At 25.8% G+C, this 19,094-nt stretch overlaps 1 protein-coding gene across 4 annotated transcripts in view; it reads right to left on the bottom strand.

Annotated features, from left to right (window-relative positions):
- Positions 1–13,716, bottom strand: part of LOC135925649 (E3 ubiquitin-protein ligase UBR3-like) — a 66,872-nt gene extending 53,156 nt beyond the window's left edge. For 2 of the 4 annotated variants that reach the window (XM_065461050.1, XM_065461051.1), the window contains exons 1-12: positions 13,559–13,716; positions 13,296–13,515; positions 8,687–8,823; positions 5,781–5,924; positions 5,392–5,640; positions 5,033–5,173; positions 4,686–4,819; positions 4,295–4,424; positions 1,591–1,779; positions 1,296–1,451; positions 854–981; positions 486–671 (exon numbers count right to left, since the gene is read on the bottom strand). In XM_065461050.1, the coding sequence (XP_065317122.1) occupies positions 486–671; positions 854–981; positions 1,296–1,451; positions 1,591–1,779; positions 4,295–4,424; positions 4,686–4,819; positions 5,033–5,173; positions 5,392–5,640; positions 5,781–5,924; positions 8,687–8,823; positions 13,296–13,515; positions 13,559–13,613 (1,869 nt within the window). In that variant the 5' untranslated portion in view covers positions 13,614–13,716. Of the gene's footprint in view, positions 1–485; positions 672–853; positions 982–1,295; positions 1,452–1,590; positions 1,780–4,294; positions 4,425–4,685; positions 4,820–5,032; positions 5,174–5,391; positions 5,641–5,780; positions 5,925–8,686; positions 8,824–13,295; positions 13,516–13,558 lie in introns of those variants that run through there. The other 2 variants (XM_065461049.1, XM_065461052.1) reach the window with 2 other exon arrangements.
- Positions 13,717–19,094: the final 5,378 nt, after the last annotated feature.

Below are 19,094 nucleotides of genomic sequence, written 5' to 3'. Positions count from 1 at the left end.
TATACAACATATGCCTTTGATGGGTTATTGATAATAATATAAAGGACTTCAACAACAGATTTGGTCATTTAATCTTTTAGGTATACCAATTAAACATTTGGAGACATATAGGGATAGGATATTGAAATAGATTTTGAAGAAATCTAAAAAAGACATATTAAGAAATATGGGTTGCGGATATAAAGGAAAAGACGAGGAATAGAATAAAGTTGTTTAGATAATTGGAATGAAAAGGAAGAGACGCTGGTGATTCGCGATTTTAAGATAAGAGCCAGAGATGGTACGATAAAGAAGAATTCGTGCGATCGAGAGAAATTCTAATTGTTTTTTAAGATTAATGAATGACAACAGAATCTAGATAAAGAAAAAATATCCTGCTTACATTTATCAATTTTTCAGAGTTAACAAGGTATTTACTAAGTTTAAAAGAGGAACACTAAAATTAGGCGATAGTGATATACACTTCTTGCTACTATAATGTTTACCTGAATCCTGAGGGGATGCTTAATTAGGTGCCTAACGTAATCCTTCAAGGGAATAGATGGATGAACGCTTCCTAATATATCCATTAGGTCGGTGCAAGTCATATGAAAATACCTCACACCATATGAGAGTATAAGGGCAAGGTAACGATGGAGAGGAAGGTGAAAAGTCACCTCGTCTCGACTTACCTGTAAATATTTGTTCATTTAAAAAAAAAAAATTTTATTTGCATTTCTTTCTTTAATCATCTTTCCGTTTTTCTATTCTATTCTATTCTTTTATTTCTTATTTTCCTTCTCTTCATTTACTTATTTCTCTTCTCCACCACTTCACTTTTATTCCTTTGTATATGTGTTATCAAGCAAAATACCATTTCGTTGACCCCTAAGCCAACAACTTCAAACCAGTCCTGAAGGCTAATTAAAACGTTTCCCAGAAGTGTAGCGAAATGAACGAATTTTACAGATGTTTCATCACTTGTGGCTGAGATATTTGAATCTTACAAATAAAAAATATGTAATTTGTACTAGTGTTAAAAACCTAACCTATTTTTAAAGAGTCGAGATTTTAGCCAAAAAATATTACCTAAGCCTCGAGATTTCGTCAAATGGTGGCAGAAAAGTTTAGTCCTCTTTCAGTGAAATCCCCAGGTTTAGGTAATATTGTGTATAGCTTTTGCCTTGTTGTAAAATCTATTTTCATTTACTTTTTAAAAGAACTATGTATTATATATTTTAATAGCTTTATTTTATTTTTAAATATATTCATGGATAAATGTAAATTAAATTTTTTTTAGCCCATTAAAAATATACCATTTAGATCAATGATAAAATTTCCAATCTTCAGATGGCATAACAAGGCTTGAAGAGTCGAAGAACATACTTCGATTTCTGAAGAAAAGGCAACGTAATAGGTTCGAGGTTCAAACTCAAGATGGTTGTGTTTTTCGCGCTTGTTCACGTTCATACCTTGCATGTTCAGAAAAATAAAACTGATTGGTAACATTTAATTCTGTATATTAAGTATTTTCTATTTTTCTTCCTTTCCTACCTGTATTTATTTATTTCTTTTATTTTGCCCCCCCCCCTTCCTTTTCCTCCTATTAACCTTGAAAGGAGTAGAGAACGTGTGTCCATAGCGCACTCAAATACTTATCCGTTAACATGTAAAGTGTTATGCGTGCATGGGACAAAAGAGTGATCAAATCCGAAACTACTGGCCAGTAGCAATGACTTTGCATGATTTTGTGCGAACAATCAACAGCTACGTGAAGATTTTTAATTTTGTTGTCGTCACCTAATAATAAGAACGTTGGATTTTTTATAATATTCTTTTTATGCATAAAAATAAATGTTAAATTTTGACTGTATTAAACAAATGTTTTAGATCGAGGTTCATATTTAGATGGGTAATATATGAATGTTAAAATTTCTCTAATGGATTATTAAAAAACCTTATAAAATACAATAAAACTCGTTATACAAAAATACAATAAAACTCGTTATACAATCAGTCTTTAAAAAAAATATATGGTTTAAAAATAATCATAATTAATTATTGCAAGATTTAATTGAATGTTTGATTTCAAGAGTTTTATTGTATAGTATTTTAAATAGGGCAAATATTAAATATCTCGAGCCCAGTTGGTGACCGTTTTTTCTATAAACCGGATCGGACTTATAATTTTTTTATAAGAAAATTGATCCATTATTATCAAATTGGTTTTTGTTATTATATAATTTTATAGTTAAAATTTATTAACCTACAAAAATACTAATCGAATCAAATAACTGTAGTGATGTAAACATTTCCAAATAAAATAGAACGAGTTCGCATTCAACGTTCATTGGTAAAAATCGAACGCGTTCACGTTCAAATTCAAAAAAAGGGCGTTCAAAACTTTCTGAATAAATTATTTTTCTTAATTTCACTTAATATTTAATTTAATATAAATAAATACCATATATTTTTTAACACAATATATTAGCCATGTTTAAAATTAAAAGTTTTAAGTCAATAAAAAATATCTTTATTATTAAAAATAATTTTTTTTATTAATTTTCATATTAATTTTCAATATATAAAATTAGCATTTTTTATTTTCGAATGAATAAAAATAAGAAGATTTTCTAAAATTGAACGAAAGTAAAAAACAAACGTGTTCGTCAAAAAAAGGGAACGCGTTCATGTTCGTCAAAAATAAAAGGAAGGTCGTTCATAATTTTTTTCAAAAAAAACGAACTTCGTTCACGAACGCGTTCTTTTACAACACTAAATAATTGTATTAATCGTATTCGAATGAAACGAATAATTCCTTATTTGTATTCGTACGAATAATAAAAAAATTATTCGATTTGATTCGTCGAATACTCAATTCAATTTGATTCGTCGAATACTAAATTCGATTCGAAAATTAAATTTTTTAAAAATATTTATAAAATGAAAAAAATCAAAGTATTATAAAAAATCCTGAAAAATTTTCGAATGGATCTTTAAACATTTAAAAAATTTGTAATTTCTTGTGCATAAATAAAAGTTTGTTTACTTATAAAAGATTTTTTTACTATACAAATTTTGAGTATTAGGTAAAATTTGATTTCTTTAAAAATATTTCAAATATTTTTGCTCAATAGATTTTCGCAAAAATTAGATGATTAAAATTTAAAAAGTGAGTAAATTAAAAAAATAAAATGTTCCTAAGGAATATGTTAAATATTTATAAAAAAGTTTTAATTTTACGAATAGTTTCGAATAATTAAATGAAAAGAAAAATCAAAGGAATAACTGGCCAACCTGGAAATCGTCATTAAACGGAGAAGAAGAATTGATAAATTTTGAATAATATGAAAAAACCAAATAATACGAATAATTGGATAGAATAATGAATAAAAAATTATTCGACAAATAATATACCTCCCTCATTAGTATTCGATTCAAATTTTTGAATAGAAATATTCGTAAAATATGAATCGAATCAAATAGAATAATTTGCTTTAGGTATAAATTTATATTAGGGTCGAGAAAAATATTTAATACAATTAAATTTTTTTAAAAAATTTATTTTAAAAAGAATAAGAATGCCCATATTTTAAATGAGTATTAACGTTTGAAGTATAGAAGAAGAAAAAAATACTTAGTCATTTGTGATAATTAGTTGTGTTAAAAAAAACTAGATTTAGGTAGATTTTTAAAAACGGGCCTTAAAGATTTTAGCCAAAATAATATAATGTAAGCTTCGAAATTTTGCTCATAGATGGCGGGAAAGTTTGGACCTTTATTTGCCAAATCTAGAAGATTACATAATATTATTTTTGCTAAATTCATATTATATCCGTTTATAAAAATAATCGGTCCTTTTAATAACACAACAATAAATTTGTCGTGGGAAACATATAATTTCAAAGTTTCCCGTTTCGCTCATAGTTCAGTTATTATTTTTTGTATAGAAAATATTTTTTTTATTACATTGATTCAAATCGGATCTGTGAAAAATTTCTGGATCGGCATAGGCTTAATATTATACCCATCATTCTTATTTTTTAAATAACTTTTAAATGTAGTTATTTTTCAATGATATCGGTTGATGAAACAAAATATGGATAAAATTAGTATTTCTTTCTATTAGAGATCTGCAGATAGAAAAATTTTTAAGTCCAGTCTGGCCTGGCCCGGATTTAGATTTCCCCTAGCTTGTCCCTGTCCCAATTTTTTACATGTATCGGACCGGGCATTACAGATATCTACTTTCTATAAATGACCCTAAATTAAATCAAAAATTATGATATATTCTTAAAAATATTATTTTTTTAACCTTGGGGGATTAATATTGGCAAGATCAAAAGATTCAGGCTGTTAATACTCAACGTAAGGAGATTCCCCTCTCCTGATACCATTTTGTAGGCGAGCGAAGCGTTGCTAAACAATTGGACACTTATATGAAACTTTGAATTAATATCGTAAAAATTTACATAAAATCAAACAATTAGAAATATAACGTGTTAAAGTTAAATGCCTTTTTCTTTCTTCCTTTAAAAAATTTTCGGTTACTCGCTTCTCTTACATTCTTTCCCCATATTTCATTTATTATATGATTTATTTCTCTAGTCATCTCTATTCGAACTCCCAACTTAATACCTTATCAATTTCCAACAAATAACTAAAACCCTTTCTCTCCCTCTAAAAAACAATATATATTACGTTACCAATCTTGAAGATACCAAGTCAGGTGCGAGACACCTCATGAGCACTCTGGGTAAGCAGCTGTAATGCTTGACAACCGATTCCGCGAAAGATGTCTTGTAATCTTTTCGCTTTTCGCCACTGTTTTTTATGAGCGCTTAAAAATATTTTCAGATAATATACTTTTTTTAAAGTTTTTTGCGGTAAAGTTCTAAAATAATCAATTTTATTGTTCACTGGTTTTAAAACGTAAATTCAATTGATTAGTGTCCAGTTAATTATAATTTCCTTCTTTCGTAAAGTTGTATCTTATTTTTAGCATTTTATAAATTTATAAAAAAGTTAATAAAAGTACTCTAAAAAATTTAACCTTTTGGGTCAGTCAAATTGAGCATTTGCAACACGAAAGTTACCAAAGTTTGCGGGAGTTCGGTAGAGAAAATCCACATCATTAATTCGTCCAGCACCGTGGAATGTGAAAAAAATTTTAAGGTTGATTTATCGCAGACGTCTTAAAATATAATTTTTAAAAAAAATCCGAGCATCTTTTTAAGTTAGTTTTAATGATTAGGGAGAAATTAAAGATCTTTTTATGCACGAATTTCCCAACCCATTATAATTTTTTAAATTTTTTTTTGCTAATCTATACCATATTCCTAATTATGTTAGTTTTCGTTTTAAGCAAATATTCGTAAATAATGAAATCGAAAATAATTTAAATATATTAACCGATAGATTGGCACATTTGAACTCCCTCGGGATCAGTTCCTAGATTGTGGCAAGCCTGAAGATATTTTTGGCGATTTTCGACGAATATGGTTCTGTAAAAACGGGTTCCCGAGTTTTCGATATTTTTGTTTGAGTTGTAGGGGAGATTGGTTAAAGAATTTTTAGTATTATGAACATTCAAAACCTCTCCAAGCCTATCTAGCTCGTCAATGTTTTGCTCGATATTTAGGTTTTTGGAATGAGAGGTATCTACAGAGATAAAATGTGATTAATATAAAAAGAATGGAAAAAAGAGAAGACAGAAAAATAGTTCTACGTTCGATTAAAAAGAGAAGAAAAAAATTATTAAAAAAATAGCAATAAAAAAATTAAAGCGGTAAGATGTTTACTCTTAACAAAATCTTCGTAAATCTTTCCGCTGATCAAGTCTTCGGCGATTATCGCCTTGATAGGAGCTGCTGTGTTTATCATACTCGAAAGAAATTCTATGTAAGGGTAACACAAGGGTAAATCCTCTAAATTGAATTCTCCATCTAAAATGAGACATTATATTTTAAAATATTTTAATAACGCGATTTTCCATTTATTTCATTCTTTGTATTTAAAAGAAATATAAATTTAAAAAATTATTATACTCTCTAGTACTATATTTTGTATATTAAGGGGGCAAGAGATAATGAGTGCAAAAATGAAAATGTAAGGTTTGATTAAACCGCTGTTATTATTTATGGTTAAAGAATGAAGGAACTAATAAGTCCCCGCATAACCTCATAGGTATTGTAGACAGCGTTTTCGAGAAGAGAAGATATTTACGAGGCAACAGGCTGAGATTTAACTCCTACCCGCTAAATATTACATGTAAACAAATTACTCCTCCGTTCATACTAGAACAAATGTAGCGACCACCCTCTCCCAAAATTTATAGGGTACCAGAATTTTTAAAATCGTCAGGAATCTGAACAGGTTCCTAACAAAAATTTACATAATGCAATCATGTTCAAAAAAAAATTTGTGGTTGATTTTTTGAATCGCATTTAATTTTCTTTTTAAAATTGTTTATTATTTTCCTATCATGACATTTTTTAATCTCCTATATGACTATCTTTTCTTTCTACAATAACAGTTTTATAAATCAATTATGTTTGTATTTGTAAATTTACTATATTATTTAAATTTTTAGTTCAGCTCTTAAAACACAGAGAAATAAGCATATTGTAATTAATTTTCCATGCGTGTCCAAAATTTTTAATAAATTGATAGATAATTAAATCAAATAAAATTAGTTAATTTTTATAACTTAAATTATGATTAGAAATTATATTTTTATATAATTTAGCAAGCAAGTTATCAATATTTCTGACATAGATGCACCATTGAGCCAATAATCACGGTATCGGTAGGTATAAATCGATATTTAATCTTCATATAATCAACATTATATAAAAATTTATAAAAAAAATTATAATCTTTTTTTCTCCATTCTTTTCATTTTTAAGAATTTCATAAATTAATTACAAATAAATTTGAAAAAATGCTAATATTGATAATTATATCTATGTTAGAGGCTATATGTTATTTTTTCCAACTTTAAATCATTTTTTAAGAGGTTTTTTTTAATTTAAAAATCTGATACTGAAAATATATTCCTACATGTTTAGAATACCTACCCTATAAACTTAGGCAATTTTGCCATGAACTTTTGAGCTTAATATAATTTATATTAGTTTTTCCATAAATTTTTTTAAAAATTATAAATGACTCAAAGGTTAAAGGCAAAATTGTCTACATTTCATAAAATAAATATTCTAAACATGCTAAAATAAATTTCCGGTAAAATTAAATTTAAAAAAACGCGCTCAAAATGATTTAAAATTAAGTAAGTAACATATTGTCGCTAACATAGACAATAAATATAAATACTAACTACATTATTATTTTTGGTATCGGTTTGGGTAATAGAATCGGCTAAAAAGGTGATATCGGTGCACATCTGATTATTGATCTAAATCATATTGAAGTCGGTGCATTAAGAATGAGTTCTAAGAGTATATGATTGACTTTAGATAATACCAAATGTAGGTGTATTAACAAATATATGCAAGTCTAGGAACTAATTTTAGTGGTTAGTCTTAAGATTAATTTATTGAAAATATGGTGAAGCCAGAAAAATAATCAAGATCAGAATGAAAAAATAAAAGTCGAGGGGAAAAAGTTGTAAAATAAATTTAAAGATCAAATTTTACCCAATATAGCTGCATTGGTTAAATATTTTTTTAAACCTGTAATACAAAATCAGACCAGACCTGTAGTCCATGATATTAAGTTCATAGCTTGGAGTGATCAGGGCTGGCCCGACATCTTTTTTACAAAGTCAATCAATACCTATTATGTACTTTCCCACCTCGCCCATATAATTTTTTAATATTATTTAATTTTCCAAATATGTCATAAATAGGAAAAGGAAATATTAATTTGAAATTCAACGAGTGCAAGATTTATTTTATGAATTTTCAGGTTCCAAATAATACTTTTAGAAGGTTTTCATTATCTGATATAAAATAATTAAATTATTTTTATTTTTACTCCATATTCTGAAACTTTTCAAGAAAAATTCAAGTTTAGGATACATCAAGAGATTTGAGAATAAATAACTAAATTTTTAAATACTCTTTATTTATCCCACCAAAAAATATAGAATTTTATCACATTTAAATCAAGGATAATTTTAAAAGATTTTTTTGTCTTTTTTTTTGCAAAATTTTCTATCTTTTTATAAATTTGTTTACTATCTCATTCTTTCAATCGATAAATTATTAAGAGTTTCTTGTGTCATTTTTTTATATTAATTTAAGTTTTGAAATGCTTCTTTTGGCACAACTCGAAAAAATGTTTATTCTAATTATGGCACCCTAAAAATAGAAATTTTCTTGGCACCCCAAATCAACCCATGCTTTATGGCGTTGAGGTCAGCACAGCGTGACTCGAAGCCCAAAACAATTCGCGCAAAATATTTTACAAGCTGAGCTGGAAGTTCATAATTTTTTTAAAGTTTGAATTAAGAAAATTTATGTTAAATTTCATAATATAAATTATTACAGACTTTGACAAAATTATTTTATAGGTTAGGCCGAAATACCCTATTAAAATTTTTTACAGAGGGATTCAAGACAAGCCAGCCTGCGCCATCTATAGCAATGATCCTCAATGCTAAGGTCACTTTATATAAGTCATAATTATTCATAACAGTTTTATAGTATAAAATTTTAAGCAATTAAAATAATAATATATATATTACTTGGATGACAACATTCTCTAAAAAATGCCAAAATTTTAGTAACTAAATAAGGGGACATCAAACGTAACATTATCAAAAGATCTTCTGGTGGTTTGGGGGCCTGGCTTATTTTTTCGATATTATGGTTGTGGCAAAATCTTTTTATGTAATTTATATATTATTGAATAATTACTAAACATAAATTTTTAGTGATATATTATAGATAAGTTTGAATTAAAAAATTTAGTTAAATATGTATAAGGGTTACCAGAAGTCCTCTTTTGAGATGTCAAAAATATCGATATATATTCTCATTTTACTTAAATATTAACGCTGTGGCGATCCATAAATTTTTCACCGATCGATTACTAAAAAAATTCGATTCGATATTGTATTGATATTTATTTACCATCTTTGAACCAATGTCATAAAAATATCAATATCTTATATATTTTTTTAAAAAAACCAACTAACTTTCACGAGTGATTAAGTGTACTTTGTTTTCTTTTAATTCTTCAAAAGTTAAATCTCCTTTAAAATATTTGTAGTGTTGTTAAACAGCTCCATTTGGCCGATTTTTTAAAAAACTAAATTAAAATTTTAGCCAAAATATTATTACCTAAACCTCGATATTTCGCCAATAAAAGTCCAATTGTGCCATCGGTGGGCAAAATCAATATGCCTGACTAATTTACTCCAAAATCTTGTTCATCATTTGTAAAAATTGGCTAAATCGAGCCGTTTAACAACACCTAGCTGAATGTGTGACTCGTTAGATATTTTAAAATCTTTTCTTGTTACAGATAATATAACAGCATAAAATTTTTAACTATTTTTTTATACATTATAAAAAAATTGTAATTTTAGTTCCTTTCATTAATTTAAAATTAAGAAATTATTGATAAAATTAAAAAAATTAATACAATCATAAAATAACTAAAAAAATAAAAATATCGGATTGGGCTAAATATCGGTGCCAGGAGAGTAGAATTTTCTAGGAGAGGGGGGGGGAAGGGGGGACAATTTATTTTTTTTAAATATTGATATGATTTTTTTTGAAACATTAAAAATTTATTAAAATTATTATATATAATTTATTAGAAGCAATCATATTAACATATTACCATGAACATAAATAATAAAATATTGGAAAATACAAAATATTTAAGAGCGAATATAATATTGTAGCTATATAACCTGGTATGTAACATAATAATATATAGAATTAAACATTTATATGATGATTTAAAAATTTAATCAAAATCGTTCATAAATGGAAATTTAATCTTTTATACGATTGAGTTAATATTTCAATAATTTGTTTTGTAATTGAGGATTAAATCTCAATCTATAATAAGTACTAGTCCCTTCAATCGATTTTCTGATGTTGTACATCTGAGATAAATTTTTATTCTCCGGAATGAAGAAAAAATCTTCTCATTTATACTTGTTTGCTACCAAAATATACAGTAATTTTAATAGATTTAGAAAAAATTACAATATATATTTTAAAGTATCAATAACGTTTCTTGGAGGATTATTTATTTAAATTAATCTTTCATGAAGATTTAAATTCTGAAATTAATTTGCATCCGACATAATCATCAGATACATTTATATCCTATGAATAAAATTGAGCGAAATATTTATGCATTACCAAGATTTAATATATCCTAAGACGAATTTCTAAATATATTCTTTTAAATAAGAATAAATTTTTAAATTGGATAAAGCCATTTGATAAATCATAAATCGTTCACGATTTGACTCAAAAAATATCCAAAAGTGGAATATTCTTTAATAATCCTAAATTGAATGCACGTCAATAGTCGAACCGAACGATTGAATGCCTAAGTATAAGTCGAGGATTGCGAATTTAAAAATCAAATAATCTCGCTTTCACTCTACATTCACAAAATCTCGTGAAATTATTGGTTCGATATTATCTCTTAGTTTTCTAAGTTGTAATAAAATAATATTCGCGTAACCACCACAGTTAAATCCATATTCATTTTTAAAATCCCTGTCATTATTGTTAAAATAGGTAGATGTGACAGAAACCCAATAAATGGGGTTATTAAGAGGAGGGATACTATCATTTATAGTGTCTTCATCCTTCCTATATAAATACCAGTTATTATAATTTTTGGTTATTGGGTTTGCGTTATATATTTTTTATATTAAATTATATTAAGTTTTTTAATAATATATCTATCAATATTTAAGGTTTAAAAAAATGCAAGAAAATATTAGGGCTGTGCCGATATTAAATATCGGATGGGCACAGATATTTAGCATTTTTAAAAATAAAGGATCGGCCCGATATTTTTTAAAAAATCGATCCGTATTTTTTTTAAATGTTTGTGGTTATTTTTTGATTGTATATATAATCATATAATTTTATTTTATAAATAATTTCATTATAATAAATTAATAAAAAGAACAAAAATACAATATATTTGTTGTAATGTTTAACAAAATAATTTAAAATTTTACAAAATTTTTTGTAAAATTGTCTGCAACAAGAAAAGGATTTTAAAATATCTAACGAGTCGCATTAAGCTAGTGTTGCTAAACAGCGTGATTTCGTCAATTTTAAAAAACAATTAACTCAAGATTTTAGCCAAAAGTAAATTACTCAAGCTTATTGATTTTGCCCATAGATGGCAGACTAATGGCGAAATTATTTTGATTTAGCCTTTCTTAAGAATCGGTTAAATGGAGCTGTTTACCAAACACTAAATTCATCCACAAACATTGCAAATATTTTAAATGAGATTATTAACTTTTGAAGAATAAAAATATAATATACTTAATCATTCGTGAAAGTTAATTGGGTTTTATTAAAATATAATATATTGATATTTTTAGGGCATTGATATAAAAATAGATGGTAAATAAAAATTAATATAAATATCGGATCGGTTTTTTAGTAATATCGGATCGTAAAGATAGATGAAACACAAAATTTCCACTTAGCCAAAATGGGTTAAAAATATGGATATTACAATCTCTGAAGAACACAATAAATTGCGAATCATACTTTAGATATTTTTTCAATACCATCTCATAATACTAACATAAAGGAATATTTTTTCTAATCAAGAGTCTGGAAAAATGAACGAAATAGATGATCTGTGAAATAAATCAGCACATTTTTCTGCAAACAATTTAATTCGTTTTATGTTAATTTCTATATAAAAAAACCAAAGGAAAGAAAGTGAAGAATATAAAATATATTTTTTAAATGTGCATAATATACGAATTTAACATCAAGATAAAATAATTTAGTTTATCTATCCAATATAATATTTTAAAATACCTATATATAAATTATAAGGCTAAGAAATATATCATTGGCTGAGTATTATAGTGATCTATATCCACATTTTTGCAAAATGTTTTTTTCCCAATAAATCAATTCTTCAATACACTGTATTTTTTATTTTAATAAAAATGCTAAAATATAATTTAGAATAATTCTTTATTTGAAATATTACAGCATGATATGTAAATATATACTTCTCAAAATTTTTTAAAATGGATATAGAACACTAAAATAATCATTGAGGTCAATGGTATGTGTAGTTGAGCAATGTTCATGATGATTTTAAATACATTTAATTTGCTAGAGGAAATGAATAAATATTGTAGTTACCTCTGAATATTTTCAATTGAATTATATATTTTAAGTATCCTGAAAAATTTTAAAAATGTATATAGAACAATAATCAGCTGAGGCCAATGAAATGTTAATATAGTTGAGCAATATTCATGATGATTTTAAATAGATTTAATTACCTGGAGAAAATGCATAAACATATGTAGTTACCTCAAAATATTTTCAATTGAATTATATAATAAGTATAAAGTATGGTTATTTTGACAGGATCTTTAGTTCTCCTTTAAATTTGGGACAAAATTATTCTAATGAATTAGAAATAATAGGTTTTAATATGAATTTAAATGGAAATTTAGAATATTTAATTAATCTTGAGGTTCTCAATAGTTGAATTTACAAGTTCAACATCTAATAAAAGGAAACCCAGTAAATGAGTAATTCTGATTTCACATGAATGTCTTACTGACACCATCCAGGATAAGTGATTGCTTTTATTTATTTCAAAAAATTAATTTAAATTTTTTTAAAAATCCTTCCATATCTTCTTATTATATATAAAAAACAAATTAACCCTCATTTCTATTGAGGATCTGGTAACCCTAAATATTTAAGATACAATAATAATAATCATAGACCTGCAGAGATCAATTTTTTTAGAATCAGTCTGAATTTTAGAAAAATTCTTAAGCATAACTCAAATTTAAAATATATAAATCATAAGCATAATCTAGGATCAATGTTTTTAAGCCTGGTCATGATTCTTAAAAATAATCTTAAGGCCTGTCAACCTGGGGATTCAAGAGAATATAAAAATAAAAGAAGTAAATGTTCAATAATCAAACATTCAATTTTTCATGTGGTTATTTATTTTTTTTAGCCCCAACACAAATTTTTAAAATTATACTATTTCGAGTTTTGAGCCTGAAGGTGTTTATAAAAAATTTTTTTTAAATATGTTAATTTTCATTATTATATGCCAAATCCAATAATATAAATATAAGAAAATACCCATTTGGTTTCATAACATTGATATCACCACAATCACAAGCACCCCCAGCCTGGCTTTTAAATAGATTATAATCATGATTTTGACTTTCATGGATACCACCTTTAAAACATTGAGGACAAATAGACATACAAGGAGATACAGCACAATCTCTACATCTGTATGCTATAAAATTGATGTTCCAAACCAAACCACAAACATTGGTAAAATCATATTTTTTAACTAATATGCAATTTAATTCAAGATAAGGTAAATAAGCTATTACACTTAGTTTTAAAATTTTTCAGATCCATTCCCCCTGTAAACAATACTTGAACCATTTGCAAAAAATTGGCATCATCTATAAATGATTTATAAAAAATATCATCTAAAAATTCCAAAAATTTTTGTGAATTATATTCTTGGGCTTTTAAATCAGTTAGAACTAATTCATTATTTAAATGTTGAACTAATTCTTTTTTCTTCGATATAGATAAATTTAAGGCATAGGACATTTCTGCAAAATTTTATTACATGATCATCCTAAATATACCATTGTCAGATTATATGATCAGCTGGTAGCTGTTACAAATTGACATATTGAATGGCATATATTAAATATTTATGTCAATCATATTAATCATTTTAGAAGATATTAATATTAATTATTTTCTTATCAAGAATAAAAATGTTACTTAATGCTCTAAATTTTATAATTTTTATATTTTTCTGCTTAGTGCTAGAGTCTACAATAGGATACGTATTCTATTCCCACATTATAAATCATGTTTTTAATTATAATGGTACTACGTCATATATTTTAAAAAGAATAACTTAAATTATCAATACTCTAATATTGTAAAAGGGTTATTATTTATAACATAAATTAAATTAAAAACCCTTCATTTACAATGAATGCATTATTATAGGACACTTTTTGGCATGAATATGAACTATAGAATGTCTCAACCTAACCTTTTAAATTACATTTAAAAAGATAACAGAAAATTATACAGTAATAAGTTTTATCTGAAAAATAATGACTGAAAGGTATATAATAAAAGTATTAAATAATTATATACAGCAATATATTTTGCTCCATTTTTTTTAAAAATTTAATAGATAAGCTCCAATATTTTTATTCTACCCCTAGCCTACCATCCTATATGCCTACCCCCTAAAAAAATTGGAAACAAACTGCAATTACCCCTCCCCCCTCCCATCACAGCTCATGTAGACACTACCCACTACATTTATAATTAGAGAACGGCATTAAATCTAGAGTTAGGTTCGAATAACTAATCTTTATAAAAAGCTCGATTACAACAAGATTAGACAAATAGATGCCCAAATTTCTCTACCATCTATTGGCAAAATCTATGGGTTTACATAATCTTAATAGGGCCATTTTAAAAATAGACTCAAATAGGGCTTTTTAACATCACTAACTAAGTGAATAGTGATATTATATCTGTAAGCTTAAGTTGTATACTTATTTCTCTTAGAAAGAGCCTAAGAAATAATTGCAGGCTATCTTAAATTTTGCAAAAGGTCGATACATTAAAAATGCCAAGCAAGGGACTGGCAGGAATAAGTCTGATGCCATGTGGTTTTCTACCACAACGGGAAAAAACTAAAAAAGTGTAAGATACAGATTGTACGTTAAAAAGGCCAAAAAGATTGTATATTCAATAAAAACCTCTATATTCTTAATATAAAGTTTGTTTAATATGATTCTCAAAAAAAATTTCTCTAGAGAAAAAATATTATATTACTATAAATTTATACCAATTATTCATTATATGTTTTTTTTATATTAAAGTCATTATTAATAATTTTATAAATTACAATTAGTTATTATTGATGCATATTCTAAAAATCTATTTGTTATTTCCTATCGAAGATATGGTTTTAAAATAATATTAAAAAATAAGATAGCGCATACGCTACATACTGATGTTTATTTATATTTTTGTTAAAATAGTACAATTAAATTACAATCATAATGATATATTTGGCTTATGTTTTATTATATTCTTATCAATAAAGTCATTAATTAAAGGAAAATATAAAATATGGCAGTAATACTATTAATCCAATTTTATTGAATATTGCTATCACAAAAGAAAGATTCAAAAGTAGAGATAGTAGTTTCTTATTTAATCATTTTTATTTACATTACCGTAAAATTTAAAAATATAAACTAAAATTTACTTTTGTAATTAATGTTTAAAAAAATCTCTTGATTGTATTTTATTAAATGGATGTATAAAAATTTAACATGCCAAACAACATGTGCGATATAAAAAATAGATCCATTAAATCCTGTTATATTAAATCAATATACGTTTGATATCTATAATTTTTGCTTGGTGTCATATTTATCAATCATGCCATTATAATCACGTAATCTATACACCCTTTAATATAATATGGAATACAAATAATTTTCCAGGATAATCGATTATTTCGATAATATCAAACTTCCCCAAATGTAAAAATCCTAAGGGCCTTAAGGATTACAAAGGCAGTGCACTCATCCTAATCACTCTAAAATATTAGACAAAATCAATCACATCTTATGGAAGAGGCAAAAATAGAGCTACTAATCACGCCTCTTAACGTTATCCTTAAAAAGTTATAATCTATAAATCTCGACCCAATACAAAAAATAACTATATTTTTGGTATACTCAAAAATCAACGTAAAAATGAATATATACTAAATTTAAATAACCTTAACGTATTTTATATATTAGGTTCTATTTCATTTATAAAATAATAGATTGCATACTTTTTTTTCTACAATATCTTTTGTCTTTGCCACATTTTGTTTTTACTTGAGACGAGAGGAAGAAAATCATAATAAAATGATTATGCCATATGGAAATATTAAATTAAAATACGCCGAAAATTTTGTAAAATCATTACTGGGTGCTAATTATTTAAAAATTGATTACTAATTTTTTACAAAGATGCTAATCTATATTTCAAGATTGGTGCTAGTATCTAGCCAACGAGGTCCCTGGTTTAAAGTATATGGACTTGATAAATCAATCATTTAAAGAGTTCATGGCACTCAGCGGAAACAAAGAAAAAGAAAAAATACAATTATATGTTCAGACATGGCCTAAACTAGAATGGGAAACGAAAGAAATGAAAATCCATTTCTCTTCACCCAGAACATCAATGTCAATAATAATAGATGACGAAGCAAATGTTGATAAATAAAGTGTACCAATAATATGATGATGAGAATGATATATCAATGAATGTAAGTAAATAAATGTCAAGAATTATGAAAATGAAAATGTGAACCAATAATAATATTAATGAAATATCTAATATATACATGATAATAATAAGGTAATACAATTGAAAGATGATAAATACATAGGATCCCAATCACTGGAACTAGGACAGGTGACAACAGTTGTTAAAAAATACTTTTCAAACAGATCTAGACACAAATATAGGTCTGCATCTTCGAAAAACGATCTATATACACATATATTTTTACAAATCCATCTAAGAGGCAGATACAATTTTTATTCTACTTATGTAAGGTGTGCATAATTTTTAATTTGGACTCTATTGTTAAAATTTAAATTTCGTATGGGTCTAAAAATTTATTTATCTGATATCACATCCATATATAAATATATTATTAAAATAATGATTGTCAGATTTTAAAAATTCATATACAATATATAGATATAATTAAATGATTATAAATAATTGATATATTTTAATAACAAAACATTCTAAAAGTTTTAAGGTACTCCAGTTTACCTGAAAATTTTTAGCCACACTAAACTCTCTATAACGGGGCAATGAGTGCAGAGTTGTTGTTATATTGAAAAATGAATAACTTTATAGTGGTTTAATCTAGTGATTCGTGCTAATTTTTCAAACCCGGCCAGGCCCGAAATTTTTATTAAAAGTTTTGCCGGCCCGGCCCGAACTCGATTTTTTTAAAAAAAAATTTATATTGGCCCGACCCAGCCCGAATTTATTTAAATATAGAAATTAATTTTTATAATTACTCAAAATTAGCATCTAGTTTCTATAAATATAATCAAATATTTTTATAAAAAATTCAATATAAAATTGAAAAATTAAGATATATTTTGAAAAATTTCTAAGGCATGGACCCAAATTTTTTTTAAAAATAATAGGCCCGACCCGGTCAGAGCCCGATTTTTTTGAAAAAGTAAGGCCGAACCGGGTACGGGCCGAGACTACTTTTGCAGAGCTCTAGTTTAATCAATAAATATATTAAAATTCGATGCTTATTTTTCAAATAATTATTCAAAATTTGATTAGTAGCAAAACTTATTATTTATATCATCTAAGTATTGCCCAAATAAATTCAATATTTAATAACTGATTTCTTTTCAGAGATTATCTATAAATATTTATATAAAATTATGATATATATTTTTTTAAATTAATTTAAATAAAATAAATTATAGCATAAAATTTAACATGATGTTGCTCATTGCGCAAGTTAAAATATATCTGTTAGTTCATTTAATGAAATAATCTCAGACATATTATAATATAATTTATTATAAAAAAAAGTATAACAAAATTATTTAAAAATATATCTATCAAAGTTAAATATAAATATCTTTATAGCCGGAATACTTTTTATATAAATATATCTAGATACAGATACCGTTACCTATTTTGTATCTATAACAACTCTAGACGTCAGTAAACAAGATTTTTTCTTTGGGTTACACGATATCGACATACTCCCAACAATTAAAGCATAAGACTTTTTAAAAAAATATAAGAAAAAACAAAAAAATAAATAAATCGGATCTTTTGGTACATTATTATATTATATTATTACATGAAATTTAAACATCACTATTCTACTGGCAACGGAATTAATAAATAAAATAACCCGTGCCTTACCCCTTCTTTCCTATTCTAGCAGAGGCTACATAAAGGTACGTCCTCTATAATAAACGATAAGATATAATGTATGGGATCTATATATTAGTAAAAATACGTGATGCACACTTCAATTCCTTAAGGGGGTGATGAAATTGCATTTTAGTAATCAATGAATGAATTTAACTTAGCCCAAATTCTTTTTTTAAAAATATTTTGTTATAAGGGTACGTTCAAACTCAAAAAATAATAAAACGTGTATGAGTTTGTAGAAGTAGCCTGATTTCTTTGATATAAAAGATGGATAGTGTAAAACTTTTTGTTTCAATATAAGATCAATTATATTTTTTTGAGCCCCCTGAGAATGCCACCAGTCGTATATATACCATTTTAATTTTTCATAAAGAGTAAAAGGTTATTATTTAAATGATAGATTCTGAAATAATAAATTAATATAAATATCGTTTAAAGTTGATAAAAAAAATACAAATTTAATAACTTTAAAATAAAAGTTATAAATTCGCAAACTATATTTAGAAAGCAAAATAAGATAATTCATCTCCTAACAGAATTTTAACATCATCTGTAGCATGGACGTAACAGGCCTTTACAATCTCAGGGGGCTCGAAAAATTTTTATAACTTTTTTTTTAGCTATAACATTATGAAAATACATTTTTTTAGTGGTATAAAAAAATCAAAATTTTGAGGGGTTTTTCAAATTTTTCAGGGGGCTTGAACCCCTGTTTATCCACCCCCAGTTACGCTACTGATCTGTAAAGTAGACAGCTAAGGCTAACTTTCGTAAACATTTATTTATTTTTTATGAATTTATTTGCAATATATTAGCTGTTATTTTTTTTTATAAAACATATTTAAAAATTATATTTTTCAATATTTCTAGTCAGAATTTAGTTAT

The sequence above is a fragment of the Gordionus sp. m RMFG-2023 genome, chromosome 3 (assembly GCF_954871325.1).
Source record: "Gordionus sp. m RMFG-2023 chromosome 3, tfGorSpeb1-WG-v2, whole genome shotgun sequence".
Classification (NCBI taxonomy): Eukaryota; Metazoa; Nematomorpha; class Gordioida; order Chordodea; family Parachordodidae; genus Gordionus; species Gordionus sp. m RMFG-2023.
Note: the sequence above shows the minus strand (reverse complement) of the source record. Positions and strands in the feature narration are given on the sequence as shown.